Source organism: Lethenteron reissneri, chromosome 44, assembly GCF_015708825.2.
Source record: "Lethenteron reissneri isolate LAM-NWPU_2019-01 chromosome 44, ASM1570882v1, whole genome shotgun sequence".
Lineage (NCBI taxonomy): Eukaryota > Metazoa > Chordata > Hyperoartia > Petromyzontiformes > Petromyzontidae > Lethenteron > Lethenteron reissneri.
Window position 1 is genome coordinate 12936148 of NC_083822.1, and position 26214 is coordinate 12962361.

Here is a 26214-nt window from a genome sequence, read left to right on the forward strand (position 1 = left end):
TGGGGCATACTTGTTTATTTTATATATTTTTTTGACAATTCATTACAGCCCAAAAATCGACTGTCTCCAGTCATTGTTGCAACGTGCATCAATTGGCGTGAAGATGACACTGCAAAGCAGACGAGCATTGCAAGGCAGCGCACAAGGGGCTATAAGGCTCATTGTTTGAAAGATCACTCGGTTAGATGTGTACTCCGTGCTTTAGTGGAGCGGCGTTTTAGCAATGGCCAGACAGCAGTTGTTCCGAATGCTGCATTCAAGATTGCTGCCGCTAGCATATCGACTTTGCAGCTCAGAAGTGACAACCGCTTGTGTATATTCGTGATTTAATACGCAGTGAAATAGCCAATACAGCGGCGTGATATATCATACATTGAAATCCCATTGCGGTAGAGTGCTTATTGCATGCGTATTGCATATTGTGTAATACTTGGAATATAACTGTCGTATGTGTACCTTCATGTGAAATGGCGACGTACAGTGGTCACCGTTGTGCTAATAGACTGATGAAGGGTCTTAGATATGCCTCGCATTGAGCAGTATTCACAGGTAACCAACCGAGTTGGGGTGGTTAACTCTGCACTGCAATTTCTGCTGAAGAATACCTTGGATGGTAGGTCTCCATTGATTTTTTTTAGCAGCAGAAACAATAAGCCCACTTCTGATAAGTTGCCAATGAATGTCATCAAGTTGTGAATCAGAGGACCATGTGTCCTGTTACTCAAGCTACAATAATATAATACAAATGTTCACAAAAAGCGCACAAGCACACGTGAATGCAAACAAAAATAAATAATTCAAACTCGCCTCTTGTGGCTACAATTCTAAAAGTAAATAGTATTTAATGTGCAAATACTTTTAACTCTGTATCACAAACTCGTTCATCTCCCTTTGTTGATATTTTACAAAACGAAAATATACCGTATATCCATGTGCTTCTCATTTATTTTACGTTATTAATGTATTCATGTCACGTGATTAATGTATTAATTTCACCTTTTGTCTGTCAAGGACCCTTCACTCAAAGCATTTTCCCTTTTTTCAACCGAACACCACAATACACAACCCTGAACATTTGGGAGTTATGATACCAGAAGGCTCAACAACACGCGAACACTTTCCAAGAAACATAAAGCTGCAATGATAAAACGGTAACAGCAAACCTACGTTCTGCAATCATGCAAAACACAAGCTCTAGAGGCAGCATTTAGCAAATAACGCAAAAGAAAACAAACACAAATAGCTATATATTAAGCTATTTCCTTTAACGTGTTATAATGTATAGTGCAACATATGCAAACATATATATCATGTTCAACATGCAATGTCCAATGCAAACTTTACAATGCAATAATTGAACAATGTTTCAGTGTTTCCAATTACAGTAACAGCCCATGCAATAGTGCCCCTGCTTGGCTAATTAGGTAGTACTGTACATACGTATTTGGTGAACACAGCTTAATGATTATTTAACTGAATGGGGGTTTACTTTCTTGGTATGATTCGCCACTGTTTCCTTCGTTACGTTATCCTGCTATTTTCAATTTCACGACAGTCACAGTGTCCACCGCGCTCTTGCCATCTTACTTTGGTAAGCATGCACACTGCTCTCGCACCAATTACTATGAAAATGATTGTTGCTCGCCTCGTTATAGCGCAGATCTCCCTGCTGTAGGTGAGGAGTGACGTCTCAATGGGCCCTTCTTGGCTATTTAAAGTAACGAAATGGATCGATGCACACTATTGGATTTGCGTCAACTTCAGGGGGACAAATCACCTTGGTCGGGAGCAGAGGTTGTAAAATTAGCTATTACCCCACCAGAAATATTACGACGGTCCCTTCGTTGTAAGTACAGATAGTCCCCGAGCTACGATGGTCCGACTTACGATCTTTTTGACTTACGATGGGGTCGTCGTAACGCATCTCCATCGTAAGTAGAGGACTACCTGTATAGTTGTCATCACTGCCGAGATTGCTCCCGCGACAAACAAAATTATATTTAAAAAATACTGAAATTTTAACTTTTTTCAGCTCCTTTCCACCCCAAGTCAATGAGTTCCCGCAGACCCCCTGGCGATCAGCGTTAGCTACGTCAATGGAGCTTCGTGAACGTGGGGGACATCTAACCGAACGCAAAGCAAAGTGTTGGCAGTGAGCTGGTGACAACGCAACGGCCGCTGGATGCCGTTAGGCCCCGGACGGGTTGCCCCCTACATGAATGCGCGTGGGGAGGCACGAGCTGCAGCAGAATCAGCCGGGATCTCGTCGGGCAGCAACGGCAGCAGCTGCTTGCTGCTGCTGCAGCTCCCCCTGCTCTCCGTGCTACCGCACGAAGCCGGCGTTCCTGGGTGACGCGCCACACCACACAAAGCCATTGTCTCAATTAACCCGTGGCACATGATGAGCACCGGGGGGTGTGGGGGGGGATAGAGCACACACGTGGGGGTCTTTAGTACAATTGAGCATGACAGGACACAGCTATATATACTGTCGTTCCAACAATTACAAGAAACTAGGAAACAATTTAAAAAATTAAAATCACAGATACTTAGATTGAAATATAACTGGGGGTTTTCTCTATAAAAAGACGAGTTAAGAAAAAACACATGTAGTGCCCCATGTCATCGTATGCATGACAAACATTTTTATATTTTACTCTGAACACTGACACACAGTAGAAAATAATAATTGATATAATCAGCATTTAAGTTGTAGGCCGAAACAAATAAAAACATGGAAAAAGAGGTCAGATCAGTTTTGAATATAGAGAGCAAGTGTCAGTATGGCAGCCAAGCCTCTAAGGCAGTGGTTTGTAACCTGGAGTGCACCCTGCAGCCCCTGGGGGTGTGAGATGCCCTTTCTGGGGGTGCGAGATGCAGCCAGATTTTTGTAGAAGGTAAATCGTTTAAAAACAAATTAAGCACGGTCACGTAAGTACAACTACTTTGTTTCAACAAACCGATGCATTTACGACCATTATACATTTTGTAACGATTTAGAACCAAAGGGGTGCAAGGCTGCAGTAAAGGTTAAAAACGACTGCTCTAAGAGAAGATAAACAATTGAATGCTTGACCCAAATGCTCTCACCCCAACTCATTCAGGTCAAATTTGCAGTGATGACACGCAATTTAAATTATGTAGCATACAGCACTTCTGAATTATACTCATCCAGCCTTTAGGTGTGCAGGTGTATGTGGAATAACCATTTCACAGCATCAATTTCAAAAACAAGACATCTTACAGTACAGCAGTTTGTGCATACATCCGTACGTACAGCAAATGTATGCACAATGTACATAATTTGTGGTAACCTGTTCATTGTTGCCAACTTTACATTTAAATGAATCGGCTTAACGCTTGCAGATTACAAACTATACTCTCGTTCACATCGAGGCACTGACCTACCCGCAACTAGTGGCCACCATCGGGGAAAGAAGCAGACTCAGGATCAGAGGCTGTCCAAGTGAACCAGATCACACAAGGAAGGAAAAAATAGGACACACACAGGAGCGAGACAATAACGAGAGAGTGATCTGCATGCACAGTGTGCTGCCAACGCCCTCCGACCGTAACACCGGTCAACTGAAGGCTCCTTAACCTCTCTGTTCTCACATCTCACCACAGCCCACAGGGACTACTGATTATGGGAATATTTGAGGACTGCATTATACCACTGTCTTTACGACACTTGAAAATAATGTTACACGCGATAATCGGTTCTAGCAAAAGGGTTGAATTTCGTAGTCACCCCTAAACACATCCCAGTGGATGATATCATTGCCCAGGTCGACGTAGCCCTTAAGGGTTTGGCACACATCACTGCAGACGTGGCAAGATCGGAAATCGCTGCAATCCTCAAAAACGCTAAGACACCTATTAGCAACATCAGTAAGGATGAGCACTTTGAGCTTGCCCAATTAAAAAAGAGAGATGACATCGTCATCCTCTCAGCCGACAAGGGCAATGCCACAGTCATCATGGACAAAACCACATACAATAACAAAATTCAGGAAACCTGACTCCCACCACCATCCTTACCAGAAGAATTCCCTCATCAAAACCATAGAGCTCCTCCTGATGACGATCGCTTGTGTTGTGATCAAAACGTCGTAGTTTATTCTTTGAACCTATCTACGTGAATTTACCGAAAGACCCAAATAATATAATAAGCATACACTTAAGGCACCAACATTTTAAATGTGAAGGTGAAAATATTTTAATGCAATCCACTGCACCTTACTTTTAGTGGTGCACCCTAGCGCAGAAATATTCAGAGCCGACAGCACTTAACCGTCTCAACATATTTGCATTATTTCATGGCTAATAGATCTCAAGGGTGCTGCTCAAGCATCATTAAAAAGGGATTGCTGAAAATGTTAATTAAACATATAAGATGAAAAAAAACATATAAAATGATGTGTTCAATTGGGACCTAATTAGGTGTTATTTTACTTTCAAATAACACGTGTACAACAAAGCTGCAATGTATAAGCAATTCCTAATGTTTATCCAGTTTATACTACATTGGATTAGGAGAGAAGCACTTTATTTAGACCGCATTATCGTGGTACATTACAATGTCCAGTCCTTTGCCAATCCCCTTCTAGATGAAAGCTTTTCCATACTGTCATGGTTTTTTTTAACCATACTTCACCACACTGGTCAGTGCTGATGGAAGGGAAAGAGGGGGGGGGGGGCAGGACTGGCTTAGATATCACTCCAAGTTATCTGTGGCTGGATATGGAACGCAGCCTGCTGGATTTGTAGTGCAGTGTAGTGCTAATCACTGCACCACCGCTCCACCCGAGCAGTTTATATTTGTATATATGAGCAGTACAGTAAAATGCATGTATAATGTCATTCATATATAATAATTATGCATGTAATTATGCATATAATTATTAGAGTATATGCATTATGAGCTCACTGTTGAAAGCAATTTTTATAAACCTGGGTAATAACGTATACCAGAGAATTGCATTGTTTAAAAAAAATGCACTACATATCAATTCCAATGTGACAGAGGCGATCTTTTCGAATAGCATCAATAGGCCCCTGGAGTAATGTCAGCATTACGAGCATTGATCAATTTTAATTGCAGCCTTGTATCCGCAATTATGCAAGCTGTTATTACATACTTCAAAACGACTACAGAGAGCAGAGGTTCGTGTAAAATTCTAAATGTCCTCGATATATTTTTTATGGTTTACTTCATCGAATTAAACATATCCAAATAATATAAATATATATAGCTTTCACTTCAAGTGTGCAGTGTGTACACCAATATCAGTGTGACTAAAATTACATTCACGTAGCATACGAGTACAAATTTGACTTCAACGCATCTCTTTAACAAAAACAGAGGCGGTGACGTACTCACAATGGATGCTCGTTCTGCAATATCATGCTTCACATATTCCCGCCATTGCATACGATCACAACAGCCGGAGCTCACCTCATGGGCACATGTTTTTTAAATGCGGCCCTCCTGATGTCAGTTCATGCTCAATATTCAAATTTAAGTTGGCATGCAAAGAGAGTGGCTTGTCGCTTACGATCACCGACAGAGGAGAACGTCGACCCTTGTTGGACACTTCTATATTTGCAGCTAGCTTGAGAGTAAAAACAAACTAAAAAAATATTCCCGCAATAAAAGAAAATGCACCGCCACTAAAATATGGACCACACGTACCTACATTATTTCAGTAATTCAGACAAATTGTAGGTTGCCACATACATCAATCGTCGTGTTATTTTCACCTAATTTGAATCGCTTGCATTGGACATTCTTTACAGTTCGTCCATTTTTAGCGACGTTAAACACAAAGCCAAATTTCTGGAACGACTCTGTAATGGGCAACATCATCAAGTGTCAGATGATAATATGCTTTTGCAATGTAAATTAAATTCCAATGTATCAAAGGTAATCAAGTGTTTCAAATAAGAGTAGCATCCACGCAGGGACAGAATATTAAAGCAGAGCACGCACATTAGTCATTATGCAGCCTCACAATAGTCTCTCCCCACGTGCATGATGCATGATGCATATTGTTCAAGATTGCATGACACAAAGCAACCATTAGCTTATCGCACACTGACCACATGTGCACAATCACACGTCCACATGCAGAACTCCCAAAATACACACGACCAACATAAAATGCATCCCAACCGCTTTTTAGCTTCAATTGATGATAAATTGACATAAACTAAGGTTCACTATTTATTTTAAAATATTCAGACCATGAATCGCAGTTTCTTGGAGGAACAACCTGTCAATTTAATTTACAAAGAGGTTAGTTATTTCTTACTACAGTTTAACACGGAGGCTTTCGCGACCAAAATTATCCATAAGATGTTTTTTATTGGGTTAGATTGCAAAACTTTCAATGTTGTGGGCTTACTCTCCAACACACCGGTGTGCTGAACTTGTAACTAATTGGCATGATCTGTTCACGTGACAAACCTTTACTAATCGGCTGTCGGGTGTTGGCGGGTTTAACGACGCATTTATATTTATACGATCTAAACCAAAAAAACCTCTCTATTTTGGATTAATTACGACAGCTAACTCTTCCGGTTTCATATGCAACAATCGGCAAAGAGGCGTACACACAAACACACGAGAACAATATACATGTGGATGAGAGTAATTGGTTTCAAGAAAAAGGGAAAAAAAATTTAAGAGCAGGCAATGCATCACGATGTAATGTCGGCTATCTGGAGAGAAAGTGCACGCGCAAGCTCGCAGCATGGAAACTACGTGGATTCGTCGAAGGGGGTGGAAGAGGAGAGACAATCAGGCATTAAAGCGTAATCTTGAAACCGTGGCGGTCAAAATAAAAAAAAACATGCCAATGTTTTCAAAAATAGATGATGGGATTAATTAAGAGATGGTGTGGCATTTGCTCAGGTTGCAAAAACCCATGCAAATGTTAACAGAGGATTTTGAATGAATGCTAATCAAGTACCAATCCATGGGTGGGTTTGTTGAGCCATGCATGCATGAAATAATTAGTAGCATGGAAGCCGTTGTTAGTCCAGGTTGATTTACACTTACAATCAATTTGTTTTCAAAATTGCGACATTTGCACGAAGATTGTTACTTATGTATCTATCGTATATGCATGTAAGACTTTTATTCTCTCCATAATGGCAATGCTCAGGAATCATGTCAAGTGAATAAATATCTGCTCTCCTCCTCCATATCCCACATAAACGCCCTGCAAGTCTCCGTTATGCTCTCTATTACTCATCTGCCACACAGTTCGCATATTTTAAATGTCCAAATCTGTTAAATATACAAATTAAAAATGTTCACCAAAATTTTACGTAAAATCAGCTTCTAAAGTAATTACTCACAGATGGCCTTCTGATATTTGATCGAAATAATGGTGGTTCGCACAACTTATGACAGATACACACATACGAGATGTGTTAGATTTGATCTATATGCCACGTACAACTAAGTGTACCCTGGCATACAATTGCCGTGAAAATCTAAATAAAAGCCTTGCAGCCAAAGTCAGATCCACCGGGTGTAAGAGCGCTCCCAGCAGTGACTGCGTAATCAAAGGCAGGCGTTCTGCTGAAGTGAGCAAAGCCTCGTGGCAGAAGGGTGAGCAGCCGAGAGGCAGACTCAAGCTGCGAGCTTGCCGTCAAAGTGCACTCACTCACCAGGCAGGGCATCCCACACGCTGTGGCCACTTTCCACCTCAACCACCGTGGTGTTGTTATTGTTGGCGGGGAGGAACAGTCCCCTTACCGTTCTACCGTGCCAGCCTACAAGGCAGGAGGCACACACGACAAGGCGCCGACGTCAGGCTCGGGCGTCCGCCGCGGAAAAGACCAAGCAGGCCCAACGCGGTCGCACAACCGCAACGTTCACGAGTCTCCATCACCGGCGTGGCCCAATGCAAGTTACGTTAAAGCCGTCCTCTGCGGCGAAAATGTAACCACCACTGTCCAAATCGCTGAACGTTAAGAAGTGAGGAAACGAATTCCGAAAGAGAGAGCGTGACGCTGTCCCAATGCCAGCGGGGGGACAGCTGGGCACCAGATAAAATGTAACATCAATAGTGTTTATTTGTACATTCTTCAGAGAAATTGCTATTTTGTTGCTGTAAAGCTTTGGAAGCATCTGAAGCATGCAAATTAAACTGAAATAATTTTCAACAACATCATTTATATTGATGAAATAAAAAAGAAACATGCATTTTGCTGAATGGGATTATGCGAGAGAAAGATTGAATGTAAAAATACCTTCTCCTTCTGCTGCAGAATCACCTTCCTCTAAAAAAACATTTTCCTGTTCAAGGAAGATCATTGTCAGACACTGAGAAAACATAAGTGCTTTGAGTCATTTCAGTACAGCAACTTATACACTTAATGTCGTATTCACCGAGATAACAACTATAGCATGAAGAGGCATTCATGGTAGCAGTGTTGGTATCCGAAAGATTTGAATGAGACCATGCTCTCGGTAGACTGCTTTCCCACTGGTGACAAGTTACGTCACTCCTTCTTCCAGCCTTGCAGGATGTCACTAGCAAGTTTGCGCACGGAGGCAATCTGCTTGCATAAAACAATAAAAAACAAATCTGTGAATCACGACGATATAACTCATTGTAACAGAGGTACAAAACACCCTCTTTTTATTGACAAGGTAAAGCCCACTGAGCCATACAGCTCTGTTTCAGCGGTCAGCTCCGGCGGGATGAGGGTCGTCGCACACTCACCTGTGGCTCGCCGGGCGGCGTGGGTGGCCCCTCGCCCTCGTCGTCCGTCACAACTGGATAGGAGGCCGACAGCGTTGAGAGCGTGTCCGCCGTGAGCCGCGAGCGTTGGCTCAGGGACGACGCTAGCGACATGGCCGAGTGCGGTAGGCTGCTACTGAACTGGTCTGCGCCAGGGGAACAATTTAAACAATTAACATCGTGGAGAGTTTTTGTTTTCGTACCGGGTTTATCTGATCCGCTTAGGAACTCCTCTGGATCGCAATAGAATTAGGAAACACTTCCTAGCGTGATGGAAAAAATCCTACTGCTGTTCGAAAGTACGATGTAAAAAAGTGATAGGCGAAACTGCAATTTACACGCAGCATGTTTCTAGAATTATGGGAATTTAAGTACCAACCTTCTGGTGAGGTGAGCAAAGAAGAGGAAGGTGTTATGGTGCAGGAGGATGGGTCCATGGGTCCGGAAGACACAGTGAGGTTCTCGTGTTCTGGAGTGACTCCACAGTCCTTGTGTAAAGTGGGTGTGGAGAAAGAACACGATGGCTCAAACCACAGTATCGGGCAGAAAGCGGAGAGTACCGTCCAGTCGAAGGCCGCCTCCGGAAAAGCCAGGACCTACGGTCTGTAATGCAGTGGTTCCATAGATGTGGGTCGCGTGCCTCTGTAGGCTCCGGCATGGATATTGTGCAGGAAAAATTTTGAATATGCGCGGGGAACGTCAGCACCACACTGCCGTGATAGAACACACTTATACGCAGAATAGCTGGTGAGCAACATCTTTTGTAGGGCCAGTGCAAAGAAATGTTTTGAGGTTTATCAAGCCCTGTCAACTGCTATAGGTACAGGAAGGCGATGGATAGCCTGGCAGTCCGCAGATTATAATAGTCTCAGTAAATGCAATCGAAACGTCGTGATAATTTTATTGTTTTATTTGTATTATTTTATTATTTCCCTTCTATGTGACTTTACCGAAAGAACCAAGAATATTATATCGCTTACTGCTGAAGCAAAAACCATCCGTACCACAGATGTCCAGTTTGCAACCACAACCATCAAGCCCAACGCAGGCAAAACCCTCTTTCAGAATGGCATGACGAGGGCACATTTTTGCTTGTCCGCACAAGGGCTTAAACCCAAAAACGTTCATAAGCATTGGGTCAGTGCCTCGAACATCGCTGCCCCCAAGCCATCACCCGACAGACAACATTTCAAAAACCAAAATTCCATGACCCAGCTGCAGGTTGTCACATTCAAAGACAACAAACGATGAGTGTAAATCGTGCAAGGTGACCAAGCTAAGGGTGACTACAATTTCACATTTCTGTTGCTGCAATTATTAGAACTGTGTGCCCACCTGCAGGAGCGTGATGTTGCGCAGGGAACACATGACGGAACGGTGGCAGGACGCCCGCAGGTCCATCTCCTCGTCTTTCTCATCGTCATCCCTGATGACCGACGAGTCTCGGGACAAGGTCCTACGCACACAGATTAACCTTCTTCACCAACCACCACCTGCTTTGTGTTCACGCATCGTAGAGAAAGCTTTAAAGCATCGCCAGGTTTCGAGCAACCCTTTGATCAAAGTGGCCAGTTTTCTACGGAGTCCATATCTGCAACGGAACTTAATACGAAAACTGAACTTGCATTGGGTCAACATTTCGAGTTATCGTGACTCCATCGTACGATCGGACACACAGATGGACAGAGGTAATGCATAAACACTTTCAACCTTGCACGTAGTACTGTTCCTCCCTGTACTCTTTACAAGACGCATCTTTCTGTCTGCTCTCACTTTGGGGTGAGCTTCTTGCGCGTGCTGTCACGGCTGCCGGAGCGGGAGAGGGAGCCGGCAGGAGAGACGGGCAGGCTGGAAGGCAGGGAGGACGACGAGGGCAGGCTCGGGAAGTTGCCCTCGTGTGCCACGGGCGGGGGACCCGCCGGCATGGATTGCGAGAGCGGCCCGTTGAGAGCTTCGAGCAGCGACATCACCTCGTAGCCCATGTGCACCTGCTCGCAGCTCTGTGAAGAACAGGCAAGGGGAAAAAAAAAACTATAAAAAATCAACGATAATCCATGTTTATTTTCCCGGGTAAGGCCCACTGAGCTTTGTAGCAATTTTTTTCAAGAGGGGACCTGGCGATCTCAAATAATAGCTCAGCAACAAAGGGGATTATCATCACGTGGAAATGCATAGCGGGCAAATAATCTAAACGCGTCATGTGGAGTCTAAATGTGGAGGGAAAAACCGGGGCACCCGGAGAAAAATCTTCGCGACCACGGGGAGAGAGACACGCAAACTCCAAATATACAGCAGGCGTCAGCGTCGGGTTTGAACCCACGACCTGCTGTATACCCGACAAGGTAGTTAAGATCACGCAAACTCCTCAACCAGATTAAGGCTTTAAATTAATTGCATCCCTTATATATCACAGGGTCTATGAAAACATGCTAGCTTCCCAAAGAAGATTTAGAAAAAAAATTAAAGGAAATTAGAGGAAAATTTAATAATACAGTTGTAATAGTGAGCATTTTTAAATGCCGATACGCATGCCATGTGAGGACTGTTATAATGGTGTAACCTTAAATGTGTGGCGTGTATACATTTTACATTTTACCCCGTGTATACAAAAAAGCGTTTGCTCGTCACATCGATGAGCTTTTTGAATGCCAGGTTGATTCACTGTTCGCTCGTAAGCAAATACACGTTATCAGCAGTTGCGTCATCGAAAGCCAATGGCGTTCCAATTCGTCCGAATGTTTGCGTCGCACCGTGCGCTCGTCGTTGTCGGACGACTGCGAGGCCAGCACGGGGCTGTAGCTGACCGCTGCGACAGAGCACGACTTCCTGCGCATAGCCCTGATCTGCAGCAGCGCGCGGAACGCTGCAAAGATGAAAAGAGAGGATGAAAATAATCATGCTTACACGTGCATTCTGCAACGCCTTCCAACATGCGTTTTTTTAACTAAAGGGCTCTTTTAGTTTTGGTAGCGGTTGTAGCTAGAAATAGAAGACAAAAATACACGTGCACTAAAATGCGGACAGGTCAAGAACCAATTTCAAATACACGACCAATGTTTTATAAGGCACTTTGAAGCATATGTTGTATGGCGATTGAAATTATAATAAGCGATTCAATATGATAATTGGTTCTTTACCCTTCTATCTGGCAACAAAACTGACACCTTTTTACAAGGAGTCATGTTTGCATAGACCGCAATACCTGCAGTCATAATACAAACAAAAGAACATAACTCTGATAATGTGCACTGTCCTTGAAGTTGATTGGTCCACACCCGAGATTCAATAGATTCAATAGTTAAAACGTTGCCGTACGGTGACGGCACGCTGTGCCTTATCTTGACGGCATACTATGCCTTATGGTGACGGAACGCGCGCCTCACTGTGACAGCATGCTATGCCTTACGCAGCCGGCAGATGGGGCAATTGTTAGCCTGATATCGCAGAGTGTCGGCACATGCGCTGCAGAGGCAGAGGTGGCGGCACGGCAGGATGAGCGTGTCCCGGATGTCGGACAGGCACACGACGCACTCCGTGCTGTTGTCGCTGATGTCATCTTCACACGTCTAGAGAGGAAACAACCACGATGCACAAGCGAAGATGCCGAGAACGTCAAACAGGGCCTGGACCTAAGGGTCGGCAACCAAAAAATAACGAGACATTTATTTTTCGAATTTGGTGCAAAACTCAATATTTCAAGAGCCGCATGTGAATACAAACATAGGTTACGTCACAAACGAGTCCGTAAAGAACAGCATGCAGCCCCGGAGCCGCACGTTGCCAAGCCCTATCCCAGACTATTAGGAAGCCACTGGAGCTATACAGTTTTAAATCTAAATTGAAAATGAATTTCTTTAGAACTGATTTTTATGTTTAGTTTGTTGTCCTTCCTCGTGCACCTCTGGTTAGCACGGTTGGCTACGTACGGTACGTACAACATAAATACCTACATCAAGACTACGTTGTCCACGAAACAAATAGATTCATACCACGCCTGTATTCCCAAATCTCTCGTTTGCAATATCCATGCAAAGATTCACCGATTAATATAATTTTTTACACTCACGATGCATGCATACAATTGTACGTGCAATAATTCATATTCTTGGTTTTTTTCGGTAAAGTCACGTAGATAGAAAATACAAATAAATGTTTAATTAAAAATAAAATAAAAATAAAAGCAAAAAACCCACGACGTTTCATTCGCAACACAAGCGGTCTTCATCATTTCTATCTAAGTGACTTTACCGAAAGAACCAATAATATGAATTCCTGCAGTCACGAAAGTTTTAAGTCAAAATTGTACAAGCAAGAATTTGTTATTGCACGGTTTATGCAAATTATATGACGATAATATTACATTTGTATATGTAGACTAATGTAATGAATGAGTCATTACAAACGAAGAAGAATGGGAGAAAATACAAATGAGATTAAAAAAGAAACAATTTTTTAATTGAATCTTGACCCCCCAATTATGACTATTCATCAAACCACTTATGTAACAATTAAGTAAACTACATAACACAGCATAGTTCAATTCCTTTACCAATACAGCATTTCACTGTACTTAAATGTACAATATTAAAACACTCCTTTAACATGTTTTATTTCAACATACCTTACTTTTCAATACACTTCTTGTACTCTTAAAGGATGTGACCATTTAAGAAAATGCTGACATGCGATCACTTTGGTTGACAATGCTTTGTTTTTCACTGTGGTCACCACTGCTGCCATTTTTGTGAAAGTTTGTGAAGAGATCATCTTATGTATTTGAGAGATTAAAGTGTTCACACTCACATATTAACGAAATGTTATAAAAATGCAAATTTCACTGTTGTAATCGTAGCGCAATTTTCGTCGGCAAGCATACATCAACTTCACGAGTACATCGATAATAATAATGAACAACTTTACCTTAAGCTCTTGCACACTCCCCTTGTTTTCAATGCCGTAGATTTCCTGCAGCAAGTAGCTCACTCCGTCCACCTTAGTTTCCAAATTCAAAACATCATCACGAGCGAGTCAATGGACGTAGTAAAAAAAGCACGGGCGTATTGCAAGACAGCGCGCAGCAATTGTTTGGAATCAGTGCTCTGCCACTGTATGTTCAATGGCAATCGAGAACAATTCGGTGGTTATTTTACTCACCACTTGTTTCTGCTTGAGCGGCTTTACAAAGAAGCTTCCATCCGTGTGCTGCAGAGGGCAGCAAAGAGCCATCAACACTGCGGTAGCAACGTAACACTCGGGAGCCGTTTAGTCTCCAGAGCACACTGTCGAGTGCAAAGCGTCTGCGTGATTTTCACCTTTTATCACTGCTAACCCTACATAACACACGAGCATTATATGACTTTGAGACCCCCCCGCCACCTACACATTCCACAAGGAGTGACTAATCCCATATCTGCATTTTCCATCAATATGCTTAATTCCGGTGTTAATATGTAAACTCCTTTGTCAAGGCACTCTCCTCCCCCCGACACAGCTTAAATGTATGCTGCCAAGCTTGGCGGTGTTCATTAGGACGCTGTCGTTCCGACAGCTCTGCTTCTTCACATGAGGACGGCTGCTTGTGTTGTGGCCGAAACATCGTGATAATTTTTATTTTATTATGTTTTATTTTTATCATTTTATTATTTCCCTTCTACGTGACTTTACCGAAAGAACCAAGAAGAAGTTTTCACCTTGTCAAATGTAGCGAGTAGCACATGGGAATGTCCGATATACTCTGGCCATACAAACAAAACATCACACACAACAAAGAAGCTAAAAACATTGCACTTTCAACTTGTGCCCATAATCCCAAAAATGCGCTGACATTGTGCAAAGCAGATCGCTAAATGCCTCTTGTCAACCATGACATTTCTAAACGTCATGGGCGTGCATTTCCCCAGCCACCCAATGTTTTGGCAAGGTGTGAGTTGCTTGCTGTGACACGCTGTCTTCAGTACCGTGCAACAGAAACTTGCGCAACTGTGAAATGCGCACTCAAAATCACATTCCCCAGGTTACAATTTGGCAAAAACACTATGTTCAATAATAGGGTGGGGGGAAACGTGTTAAGTAATTAATATATTTATGTCATCATATACATATCGACTAATTACAATAAATTGCGCTTCTATACACGAGCAGCTTGGATTGTCACAGGCCTCGGCCTTGTACCGTTGTCTCTGAAATATTGCAATGGACAAATAAAACATGCTTATTATAAAAGCCTCTCCAAACCGTCACCATCCCTCACAGTTCATTGTACCTACCATATATGTGCATGTATGCTGAACTTCTTTCGCACCGTACGTAGCCAACCGTGCTAATCGGTAGTGCGCATTAATTGATTTAATTCCTCCATATCCAAGGTCATTATATTCATGAATACAAATCGGATTGCATTTCATATCATAAAGATCGTTTTCTTTTACATCAAAACATGTCTGCAACCGTGTCTAAAACCTCCTTATTTTTTTCTTTCATAAACACCGAATGTATACGTGCTTTTGCACTAGGCTGCCTAACTGCACATGTACGTATGTGTACGTACACAACAACTGCCTTCTGCAATAACAGGTCGGTAAATGTTGACTGCTTATAATGAGTTACTTTACTAACCTTGCTTTAGTGCGCATGCAGTACAGAACTGGTACAACGTGTCACTAAACATACCCTTTTTGGCACTGCCTACAAACTACAAGTTAAATATGATGACCACAAAATGTGAAAAGTGTAAGAGACCAGACATCTCTTTATCCCAAAGGGCATGTTTTATGAAGGGGTTGATATTGCAGAGGCAGACATCTAACAATCACCAAGTTTTTCTAATTAGTTGACAGCGTATATATCCAGAGACACGGTCTCATGTTGCCTCAACAAAATAGTTGCCTTCGTTGGCTTCGCTGACCATTCCTCGGGACTGTGCCCCATCATACTCCAACAGAGCAACATAAATGAGTGTCACATGTTACGCTGTGCCAATTTATCTCAACTGCAGGTTTGGATGCGAGTCAGTATTTAACACAGCGATTAAATACTGGACAATGTGGATATAGTTTCTCTACCTAAAATTGTAGCTGCCTATGTAGCTACCTCCCAGAGACTACAACATAAATGCCTGGGTGCTATATTAAATGTGTGAAATTAAGGACAATTCTTATTGTAAATAATGGTCATTATTTGTATCATAAAACAACAATTTGGCTCACATTATACTGCCACTTCAGCCATGCGTATGATACGTATGCTACAATAAATTATCATGTGTTGCAGACAAATCCTCCAAAATGTACGCGAGACACATACTGCTACCAACTCGAAATATCCTATTCGCAATCATAAAAAAAGATATGATTCCAAGAAGCCCATGGGTAACCATTTGTAACAACCACGACCTTACCTTCCCCCTCCGTCACAACCGCATGGATCACCATGGGGTAAACATCACGCTCCAAGTCAAAGGTCAGCTGAAATGTACAGTAAGAGAATATGTTAAGGGCTGCAAATCATGCTCACCAAAAGGAAAGCTCATGCTAAATCCAGAGATGGGGAATAGAAAGACAAATATTACAAAGGCACGTTCCAGAATGATTGAAATTCATGGGACAGAACAAAAAATGGAACGTCAATTAATAAAAAAAAATGTGGTTTTAAAAATGGGCTGGAATATTATAAATTATTATATTTTTTGCTCAATTCTTTTTTTTGGAATGTACAAACATAAATTGTAAGCATTCAAAACATGTTTGATGACATCGCCTCCTGTGTTTACCATAGGTAGCAATGACATCTGTTCCTGTAGTTGCAGACATCAGTGTGTAGCACATGTTGCATAGCGTGCACCAACTTTAGGCATATCGTGAGCACAAGGGCGCACAATATGGCAATGTTTTCAAGTCGATCTATGCGTGATTATTTTTGTAAAACTAATTAAAAACGTGTGGTTAACTCACAAATCATATTCAGCCAACAACATTGTTTTATTTAACTAAATTTAGTAATGCAGGTAGGTTCCGTTCTGTTTTGTTCCAATGATAGTATATTATTTTAAAAAGTTTTGCTGGCTGGCTGGGCTGGACAGACATGCACGTTGCTAGTTATTCCCAAAAAAAGTCAAAGAGCGATTCTCAAATGTTATATAAACTAAAAACTGCGGAACTAAAAACAATTTTAAATTTTGTTTTGAAGCTTTCGTGACTACAGGAATCCATCTTTGGTTCTTTCGGTAAAGTCACGTAGGTAGAAAAATAAAACAAAATAAAAAATAATATATCACAAAATTTCGATCGCAACACAAGCGGTCGTCCTCAGGCAGAAAAAATAATCCAGCAGTAGAACTGCTGATTCAGCAGTTATTTTTATTTTGTTTTATTTTTCTACCTACGTGACTTTACCAAAAGAACCAAAGAGTATAATTATTTATTTTCCAAGGCCCACATATCTACCCTCAGATGCAAAACGAACTGAACCAGAAATTAATGCAACAAAACCAAATGTAACTTTAACTTCTGAAACAAGAATGAAACAAAGTATTTGTCTGTCAATCATTACCTCTCCCCGGTTGAATCAACCCCACGCCCTAATCTGGATTTCAGTGTCCCTTGGGAGCATGACTACTTGCAGCCTCGAAAACACCTATGTAAAAATGTCACTTGATTCACAACATGCCCAACAAATGACACTCTCATCATATCATTAACAAATGCTACTATGATGACGTGTACAAGATGAAAACCTTGTCAAGTTAGATGGGGTAGTTGGGTTTATTGGGTTTACTTGTGCAATGTTTGCACATGCCTGGCCACTCTAGACTTTCCTGGGATGTTTGGCCAACTCCATTTGGCACTTACCCATGTTTTCCCTTTTTTCCCTAACACGAGAATCATACTCACGGGACTGTGAGACCCTGCTTTTGAGTTGGGATAAATCAGTCGGATCCATTACCTCCCAAGTGTAAAAGTCTTAAGTTTGCTTATATGCAACCAGCCTTGACCACAGCAGGGGAGAACACGGGGAGGTCTGGCGAATACAAACGCATGATTATCTGGAGCAGCGTGGCGTGCACTCCTCCGCATTAAGGTGTATGGATTCTGCTTCTCATGTGGGTAAGATGTAAAGCAACAATGATTAACCTCTTCTGGGTTCCACTCAGAGGGGTCAATGACATGCGACGTCTGGGAGAAGAGTTGGCTCACTCCTCCCTTGCAGAGAACCGTCTCTGATTGACGCAGGTGATGCTTTGCCGTATACCTGAAAGCAAAAATGACATGAGAGATTCTAGATTTGAAGTTTTCGTGACTGCAAGGAGCCATACTCTTTGGTTCTTTTGGTAAAGTCCCTGGCTCCTCCCCCCCTCTTCCCCCATATAATCGCTTGTCACTAACAGCTCTCTTTGCCCACTACAGTAATTTAGTTTTTGCTGTGGTTGTCCCACCTGATGACGGAAGCTTGTGTTGCTTCCGAAACGTCGTTATTTAATTTAGTTATTTCTATTTTATTCTTTATTTTTATTCTTATTTTTTGTTTTTTGTTTTCACCTACGTGACTTTACCGAAAGAACCAAAGAGTATGAGAGGAGAGAAATTAACCGAGATAGAAAGCCATAATGCTTGAGGAAGGCATTATATACAGGTGCAGAAAAATAGATAACTAGCAATCATGGACAACCCCGCACCACCAAAGCGGAAGAGTAGCCCGTATATTTTTTATGCTTTACAATAAAAATCAATCAATTGCTGTGGCTGACTATGAATTGTACAGAGGATTTGTTTTCTCCAAATTATTAATGAATACTATGAATAAAAATACAGAGTATCAAATTAATCATATTCATATTTTAAGCAATTGCATGCAAGTATAAATAACAATGTGTAGTAATAATTTAAAGAAAGAAAAAGTATGCGTATGTTCAATTCAACTTGAAGAACACTGATAATCTTAACAATAATAAAATTGTGTTTATGGAAATGTGTGAATATTTCTAATGACCATGAGAATATCTCACATGATAATGCCATTGTGAAATTCCTCTGTAGCTTGGTAATAGATGGTAATGGCCACCTGCACATCCGAGTCAAACACAAACTCTACGTTGTAGCTGAATTTGGATTTTAAAGAATCGGCATCAGGAGTTTCTGCTTCATCTGTAATCCTGGGAGATGAAAACAAAAACATGTTTAATTGCTATTTACACACATTCATTGCAAAATCACAGCTCCAGATAAGAACTAAATGTCTGACAATTTTACCCAAACGAATTTCCATACAATAACAGTTTAACGTGGCGTTAAATTATGCTTTAATTTTCAGACAAAGGGCTTTATTTGAGATGGGACATCTCTGTGGTTACCGGGCTCCCAATAGCAACCTCTCTCTTGGTTGCCATGCCAACTTACTTGCAGTGCCTCCCTCTCTATGATGAAAACATATCCTTGACAGTGTACGGTGTGTGCAATGCCAAAAAGAGAACCCTGTATTTTATAAGTCGTGCATTGGTACAACAATACTATGCTGACTGCAAATGTAAATAGTGCTAAGGCAAAAATCCAAACACTGCAGCAAAGATTGGCTCAAAGCCAAGACTTGCACACATCACTCACTGCTGAAAAGGTTGAACATTCTGTTCTCGTATGCATTACATGAATCCGAGCTGTGGATACCTGGAACAAGCCACATTTGCATTTCTCCCACAACCACAAAAAAATGTTTGGCACACAGTGCTGCCGATTTAACGAAGCAGGAAGCTAAGCATAGCCGACAACCTTGAAACAGCTTAGAACATATCCTGGAGCTGGATTACAACACCCAACGTCAAGACTGGCTTTAAGGATTACAAAGTGCAATGCGCAGCTTCAGAATTTGCCTTTTGATGCAATGATGCAGGATCGCAGGGAATGATGCGAAGAAGGCAATTTTATACACTTTACTGCACCGCATATAAAAAAGGTTAATGTATTTTATAATGATTTATCATAACCCTTTTACGACTTAATGTAGCCAGGAGCTTGTATTCTCCCGAGTCTCCTCTTTACTACTATATGTTATTTGAATGAACTCTTATGTGAATTATGATGAAAATAACTGCTACAAAAAATATTTAGAATTATCATGTAAATTACTGTACTTCCTTTACTTAACTATTTCAACTGCAGTCATCATTATGACCTAAAACAACATTAATCTGCTTGCATGTCAGGTGCAATGTGCAGTAACCAAGCAAATAAATATATTTGGAACATTTGGTTATGATGCATACAAAACTGCATTGCAATATTTTGTTTTCGAGGTAAAAACCAGCAAGTTGTCACCGTGCAACCCAGCATGCAGCAGTTACTGACTAGGCTGTTTGTAAATGGTGATGCAGCAGATGCCTGCCATGTTCTTCTGCTATGGACAGACTTACCTGACGAGACGTAGCGAATCTTTCCTGATGTTTACGAGGCTGCGTATAGTCTTGACGGGCTCATGGGGTGGAGGTGCAGGGTAAGGAAACTGGAAAATAAAAATATTCAATTGACGGCCCAAATATTCTTAAACATGTTTACACCTCAGCAGGAATTCAAAGTGTATTTTACAATACGTGACTTCATAACATCTGAAATGTTATACTTATGAATATTAACATACACAATCCGCCATGATTTTTCAATGCATTTGAGTTAACAGCATTTACAGAAGATATATTTTTTTCCAAATGAAATCTGGTCCCGTTCAGGCATTGCTTTTCTTTGTTTGGTTTATTTGCGTCTGGTTTCTGGCTGCGCGAGACAGACCCTGTAACTGAAAAATGTAAATGGGAGCCAGTTGTCACCTCATCCTTCTCCCAAGTAATCACTACCAAAGCAACGCTCGTGCAAATAAGTACACCCAGGCATCAGAAGAACGCCCCCTTCAACATCTTTGTAAGATTTAACAAAAATGCCAACAGCTTTGATCACAGAACTCATGCAAAATGTGGCATTACAATGTCATATCGGCATTATAAATACATTGAACACGTTCAGTAAACGTCAGTGATGTCTAAACACATGTCTAGACATTTATACTGCCCTGTAAAGTACTGTATATGGGTGTACAGTATATTTTACTGTAATAAATGTTATTTAAAGTGCTGTAAATACGATGGAGTGGTTTCAGTGGTAGGGCACCAAATGATGAACCTGGAGTCAATTCCCAGCCATGGCTAAGAATAATGACGAGTGATATCCGAACCAGGCCAGAGCCCCCCTTTCACCAACCACCACTGACCGGTGTGGTGAAATATACCGGGAGTCCAAAAACCCTCATCCCAGAGACACATATATATATATATATCATGGCTCCCAGTCCACAACAGCTCTTGTTCCATCAGCCATGGCACTGGTTGGGAAGGTGAACAGAGGGTGCTAGAACTGGATATGATAAAGTCACCATCTTCTGAATTTAACTCTGGCTATAAACGATACATGGAATCTGTCTGGCAAACCAAACCTTGTTGAACTGAGACTGATTGGAGAGACGTAAAGTCGGAGGTGAGGAAAAAAGAGAGCGTCATACATTTAAATAGTGGTAACCTTTTTCCTATGACTGAGAGAGAGTTGTTGGTCATAATGAGTGTGATCCTTAGTCCCTCTGGGAATGAAACACTGAATGATACGATTGACAAATACGTCAGCTAATGTTGCCCAGATAACATGACATTCGAGCCAGACAATTACAATGTATGCCCCAACAAATTGCTGCCTCAACAATACGTAGAAGTAGACCAAATGTAGGGATACATTGACACTTCCAAATTAGGGAAAACACATCTTACAATCGGTGAACCTCAATGCCAAGGTAAAAGGTACGGAGACGGTCGGATGAATGATAACATTTGACGAAGGAGTGAAGAACGACAGAGGAGGACATCTCTTAACAGCTCACTTGCCAGCTGCAACCACCAAAGGCCATATAAGAGGGAGCTTCAGACAACTTTACCGATGCAAACAATAAGTCAGCAACACAGACAGTTGATACAAAATGGCTTCAAAGTGGAAACTATTTTCCTTTAGAGTTCACATAAAACATGCCAAATATGTTGAACGAATAGAAAACAATGACATTGTTATGAGTATTGTGTACTGTCTTATGAATGCCTCTGTGTGCTCCAGACCGAAGCAGAACTGTAACAGCTGTTACGCAGCAGGAAGTAAGATGAGAGTACTTTGTGGAGGCTGATACATTATTTAAATGTCAAAGGAAGTACTGAATTATTTAGAGCTATCATGTCTTTAAAGAGGATCCAGTGCACTGAGTAAATGTGCTTAATACATTTAAATACATTACACAAATTATCTATTCTATATTTTGTGATTATATATAACATGTAGTAAAATATCTATAAATTGTATATCCCATCATCATGCATGGATGTTGTACAGTAAACAGTTTTGTTAAACGTGCTACACGGTGAATAGAGTATACTGCATGGCATACATATACACACATAATGAATGTCGTGCACATAGATTGCATGTGACAATCCTTGGGAGCAATGGACAAAGTTGAAAACCTGTTACCCCCAGGTGATGTGACCATTGATAATGAGAGGTAAATACAGCAGAGCTTACCGGTACTGGCCTGTTTCCCAGGAAGTTGAGATCTGTATTTTCTCCAAACAAATAACCTTCAGGAGTGCTTGTCTCAAACTTCTCTCCGCCCATTATGAAATGGCTTGCAAAATAATTGCCTACGTGAGAACAAAGCACAGCATGTGGCATTGATCGACATGACGAGTCTTGAAGTGAGTCCTTTATTCAGGCCGGAAATACCTCTCCTGGTGCACCATGGCGATTCACGTGTTAGCGGGGGCTTGTAAATGATATACCACTGTTGTGGTTTAATATTCAGTCTGTTTATGGAGCCTTTTAAATAAAAATATTTGGCATCGGATGTGTTAGGTTTTCCATTATTAAAGGTAAAGCCAATTAACCAACTTCCATTTACTTGCAGAAATATACACCTCAGTACTGTACATATTAATTGGCTCATGATAGCACTCACATCACACAACATCAAATACGGTTTGATCGGCTACATTTTTTTTTCAGAATATAATAACCTTCTATCACACAGCATTGATTACTTTTTCACGAGAGAATATTAGGCATATTTTGTCCAAAGCTACCACAGTTACAGTCAATATGCTTAGTATAAGCAAGTATAAACAAACCCCAAAAATCATGTGTTATGGATAAGCACAGCATTTGTTTATACTATATATAGAACCTTGGCCGACCTTTTTACCATGTTTTACGTGTCAATAGTAAATACTGTGGTAATCACAGCACTGTATTACCAATACATGGCATAAAAACTTGACAATACATACAAAAAATGTGACACTCAACCAAATATACATCACAGCACACAGTGTGAAATTAATTGCGTGCAGACGCACACTCGATACATTCTGCACTGGTTTATTTTCTTAATTTAGTGTCCTAAAGGTAACAGAATGCCCCCTAACCTACCTTAGTTAATCTGAGACCACGTATCACAAGGCAATGTGTTACCAACACTGATAATGAGGAATACAATACACCATTAGCAACGGGTGAACCTGCCAAACGCTGAAGAGTGGCTGTGAGCTCCAATGACCGAGTGAATAAGCCAACCAACATTACGTACACGGCAGAGAATTACCGGTCGTGTTTTTGTGCAGGCTTTCCGAGTGCTCATATGACATGGAGACGCATTACCCCTGCTATGACGTTCACTCACAAGTGTACCAGTAGTGCATAAGCACCGCGAAGCGTACACTACAGAACACGCATGGAGCACTGCATAGGAATGCCCATTGACCACACGTAGAGAATAGTGCATTGTAACAGTTAGTGTGCACTTTAGTTGACGAACACTGAACGGTGGTCAGTAATCATGGAGACAGTTGTTGTGACGTTTTTCGTGTGGGTGATGGTGAAAAGTGGTGATGGTGATGAAGGTTACAGTATAGTGATGAGAGTGATGATGAGTGATGAATTATTATGATTTTCATGGTGGCAGGGACAGTGGTGATGCTGTTATACTAGTTGTGGTTATATTTTTATAGTTGTAGAGCACTTAAATTTGTTGTGATTATACTGTACTTGTGATTATTGTGTAGTTGTTGTGATGCTTATAGTTGTGATTTGTGTAGATGATGATGTTATAATTAGAATTGCCGTGGTGATGATGTTGGTCATGATGCTGGTGATTGCTCTGTAGTGATGTTGATCATTGGCGTGATGTCCGCACTCTACGGATGATGACCATGACGAGAGTTATCATGGTTATAATTGGCGTGATTATGATTTGGGTAATTATGCATATTATCATTATTGCTGTCGATGATTACATATAGGTGTGGTGATCGTAATAACTAGTTTCCGTGGTGACGAAATCGCTAATGATCACAATTATAGTGATGTTCATCAATGCCGCGATGTTGTTAGCACTCTTTAGATAATGAATATCGTTATCATCCTGATGATTATAGTCATGAAGTTGGTAGCGATGGTGATTCGTGGTGTTCATCACTCTGTCAACCTGTCAACCCCTTATCAGTACCCTACCCTATTATAGACCAATTCAGACCTTATTGGTCACCCCGTGCCCTTATAAATCTCAACGTTCATCCTACAAAGTGGCATGACAAGGGAGAAACACAGACAGTGTTTTGTTGTTGCCAGTATTGAACTAAATGCCCCTGTACAAGAATACGCTTCACATCGACAAGGAAGAACGCGGGGCTAAACCGTACGGGTTGACAGCTATGTAATGTTCACATGCACTCCGTAGTGGATAATAACGATTACATCGCTGCAGTCACATAAATAACGAAGAATCACCCGTCTTCGGTGGGTATCTGTAGACAGCGTTGGCTTGGATGTCGAGCTCTTCCACGCCTGCGTGTTGCCGGCTCGTCAGGGCGCCCATGGCCCCGGCTCCCCCGAACCTCCACGGCCGGGCCGCTCAGGCAAGAGCCTAGGCTTCACCAGAGCCAGCGGCCTGCTTCGGGGTCCCGTTATCTCTTGAGGCGCTTAGAAGACTAACAAAACACACACACGAAATACAAATATTGTCGCTAACAACACTGCTACTAGTACCACCGATAAGGTGTTTTACTGATGTTGCCGTGGTTACTGTGTAATTGACGCTGTTGTAATGTTATTGTGAGAATGAAGATTTACTGACAGACGCGTCTGACGGTGTGGGCGCTTGACGCAAGACACATTATAATAATATTATTAATATGCACAATACGCACAGTGTTGATATTCAATCAAAATCGTGAATCTAAAAGTGGGTTATCGTTGTAATGTGATACTGCTGCAAATGTGAGTACGGTAGTGAGATGGACACGTTTGGTGTTGGGTTAACGTCCTCTGCTGTTATCAAGTTGACTTCACTGCGAATATATAAAAGTACGGTGACATCGACTACTGTAGCTTATATTTTTTTTTAATAATAATCATGAAATAAAAGTAGTTACTGCGCATGCACACAACAGTAACGAAACCGCTCTACATTGCTGGACTACAGTATACAGTATATTAGTTATAAATATAAAATACATGCAGACAGCCTGGTAAATGTTGAGCTAAAGTCAAAAACTAAATACCAACAAAACACATTCATGTCATAATGTACAATTAGAACGAATCAATAATGTACCTTTCAATAGATCATCACAGTAATGTACATTAAAACATTACAAATATTTTTTTGTAAAAATTAACCGTCAAATACAAAATAATGTAAACGCCTAATTTACGCTACGTAGAGTGATTGTGTCTTTTAAGTGATACTTTAATGGATCAAAACACGCGTAGGATGCGAAGGGCGGCTCCGTGAACACGAAGACGAAGACGACGATGGCATGCAGCAGCAGCAGTGGCAGTGGACGGGCGCTCCATCACCGCGTGGCGTGGGGCCCTCCGTGACCTCTGTGACCCCGTCCGGGGGGGGGAGGTGGGGGAGCGAGGCCGCCCGATGTCCCGGGCGGTGGCTTTAAGGGGCATCATCATCATCATCCCATCATCATCATCATGATGATGATGGGATTTAGAGATCGACACCGACACCTCTGCTAGCAAATCGCGCGACAGTGACAGACGGCTGCCTTGATCCAGCAGTGGATTGACCGTGGCTGATGGTGATGATGATGAATTATTTGGTACTCTAATCTACAAAAAAAAAACAGATGCAATTGAAGGACGTTGCCCGCTTACTTGGAACCGTTTCGTCACCTGTCTCAGCTGAGTAGGGTCCCGTTGCTGGAAGCCCTTGCCCGGCTGCCGCATTCACTGGCGTGTCGCCGCTTCGTATTTTGCCTGTGCATGTGCCGGTGCATGCGTCCCTCGACGTCTTTGCGTAACCGCAGTCGCGTATTTGATTTCGGTGGCCGACCGCGAGCCAAATCCTCCACATCCACACCTCGCACACACCTCCACACCGC

At 41.7% G+C, this 26214-nt stretch overlaps 1 protein-coding gene across 9 annotated transcripts; it reads right to left on the reverse strand.

The window, feature by feature from the left end:
• On the reverse strand, positions 1-26214 carry MGRN1 (mahogunin ring finger 1). Of its 9 annotated transcripts, XM_061570078.1 has the most exons (20): positions 25431-25693; positions 24605-24804; positions 22346-22464; positions 20158-20246; positions 18760-18906; positions 17888-18005; positions 16156-16222; positions 14450-14493; positions 13914-13961; positions 13680-13751; positions 12166-12325; positions 11510-11622; positions 10533-10759; positions 10095-10215; positions 9139-9247; positions 8742-8905; positions 8266-8311; positions 7681-7785; positions 3409-3458; positions 1-2345 (listed from the first exon to the last, which is right to left on the reverse strand). In XM_061570078.1, exons 2-19 carry the CDS (start codon positions 24690-24692, stop codon positions 3415-3417), a joined length of 1881 nt encoding a protein of 626 aa, XP_061426062.1. In that variant the 5' UTR covers positions 24693-24804; positions 25431-25693; the 3' UTR covers positions 1-2345; positions 3409-3414. The 9 variants fall into 9 exon arrangements, with proteins under 9 accessions (XP_061426062.1, XP_061426057.1, XP_061426058.1 ...); XM_061570073.1 differs by lacking the exons at positions 3409-3458; positions 25431-25693 and adding an exon at positions 26006-26214; XM_061570074.1 differs by lacking the exons at positions 3409-3458; positions 25431-25693 and adding an exon at positions 25988-26214.

What these genes read in the sequence shown, in the direction of transcription:
- MGRN1 (XM_061570073.1), bottom strand. Translation starts at nt 24,692, where the DNA reads ATGGGCGCCCTGACGAGCCGGCAACACGCAGGCGTGGAAGAGCTCGAC. An exon ending in GATTCGCTACGTCTCGTCAG is followed by an intron (nt 18,907 to 20,157) that starts GTAAGTCTGTCC and finishes TTCATCTCCCAG; the next exon opens with GATTACAGATGAAGCAGAAA. An exon ending in TTGCCCCATCTGCCGGCTGC is followed by an intron (nt 11,623 to 12,165) that starts GTAAGGCATAGC and finishes TCATCTTTGCAG; the next exon opens with CGTTCCGCGCGCTGCTGCAG.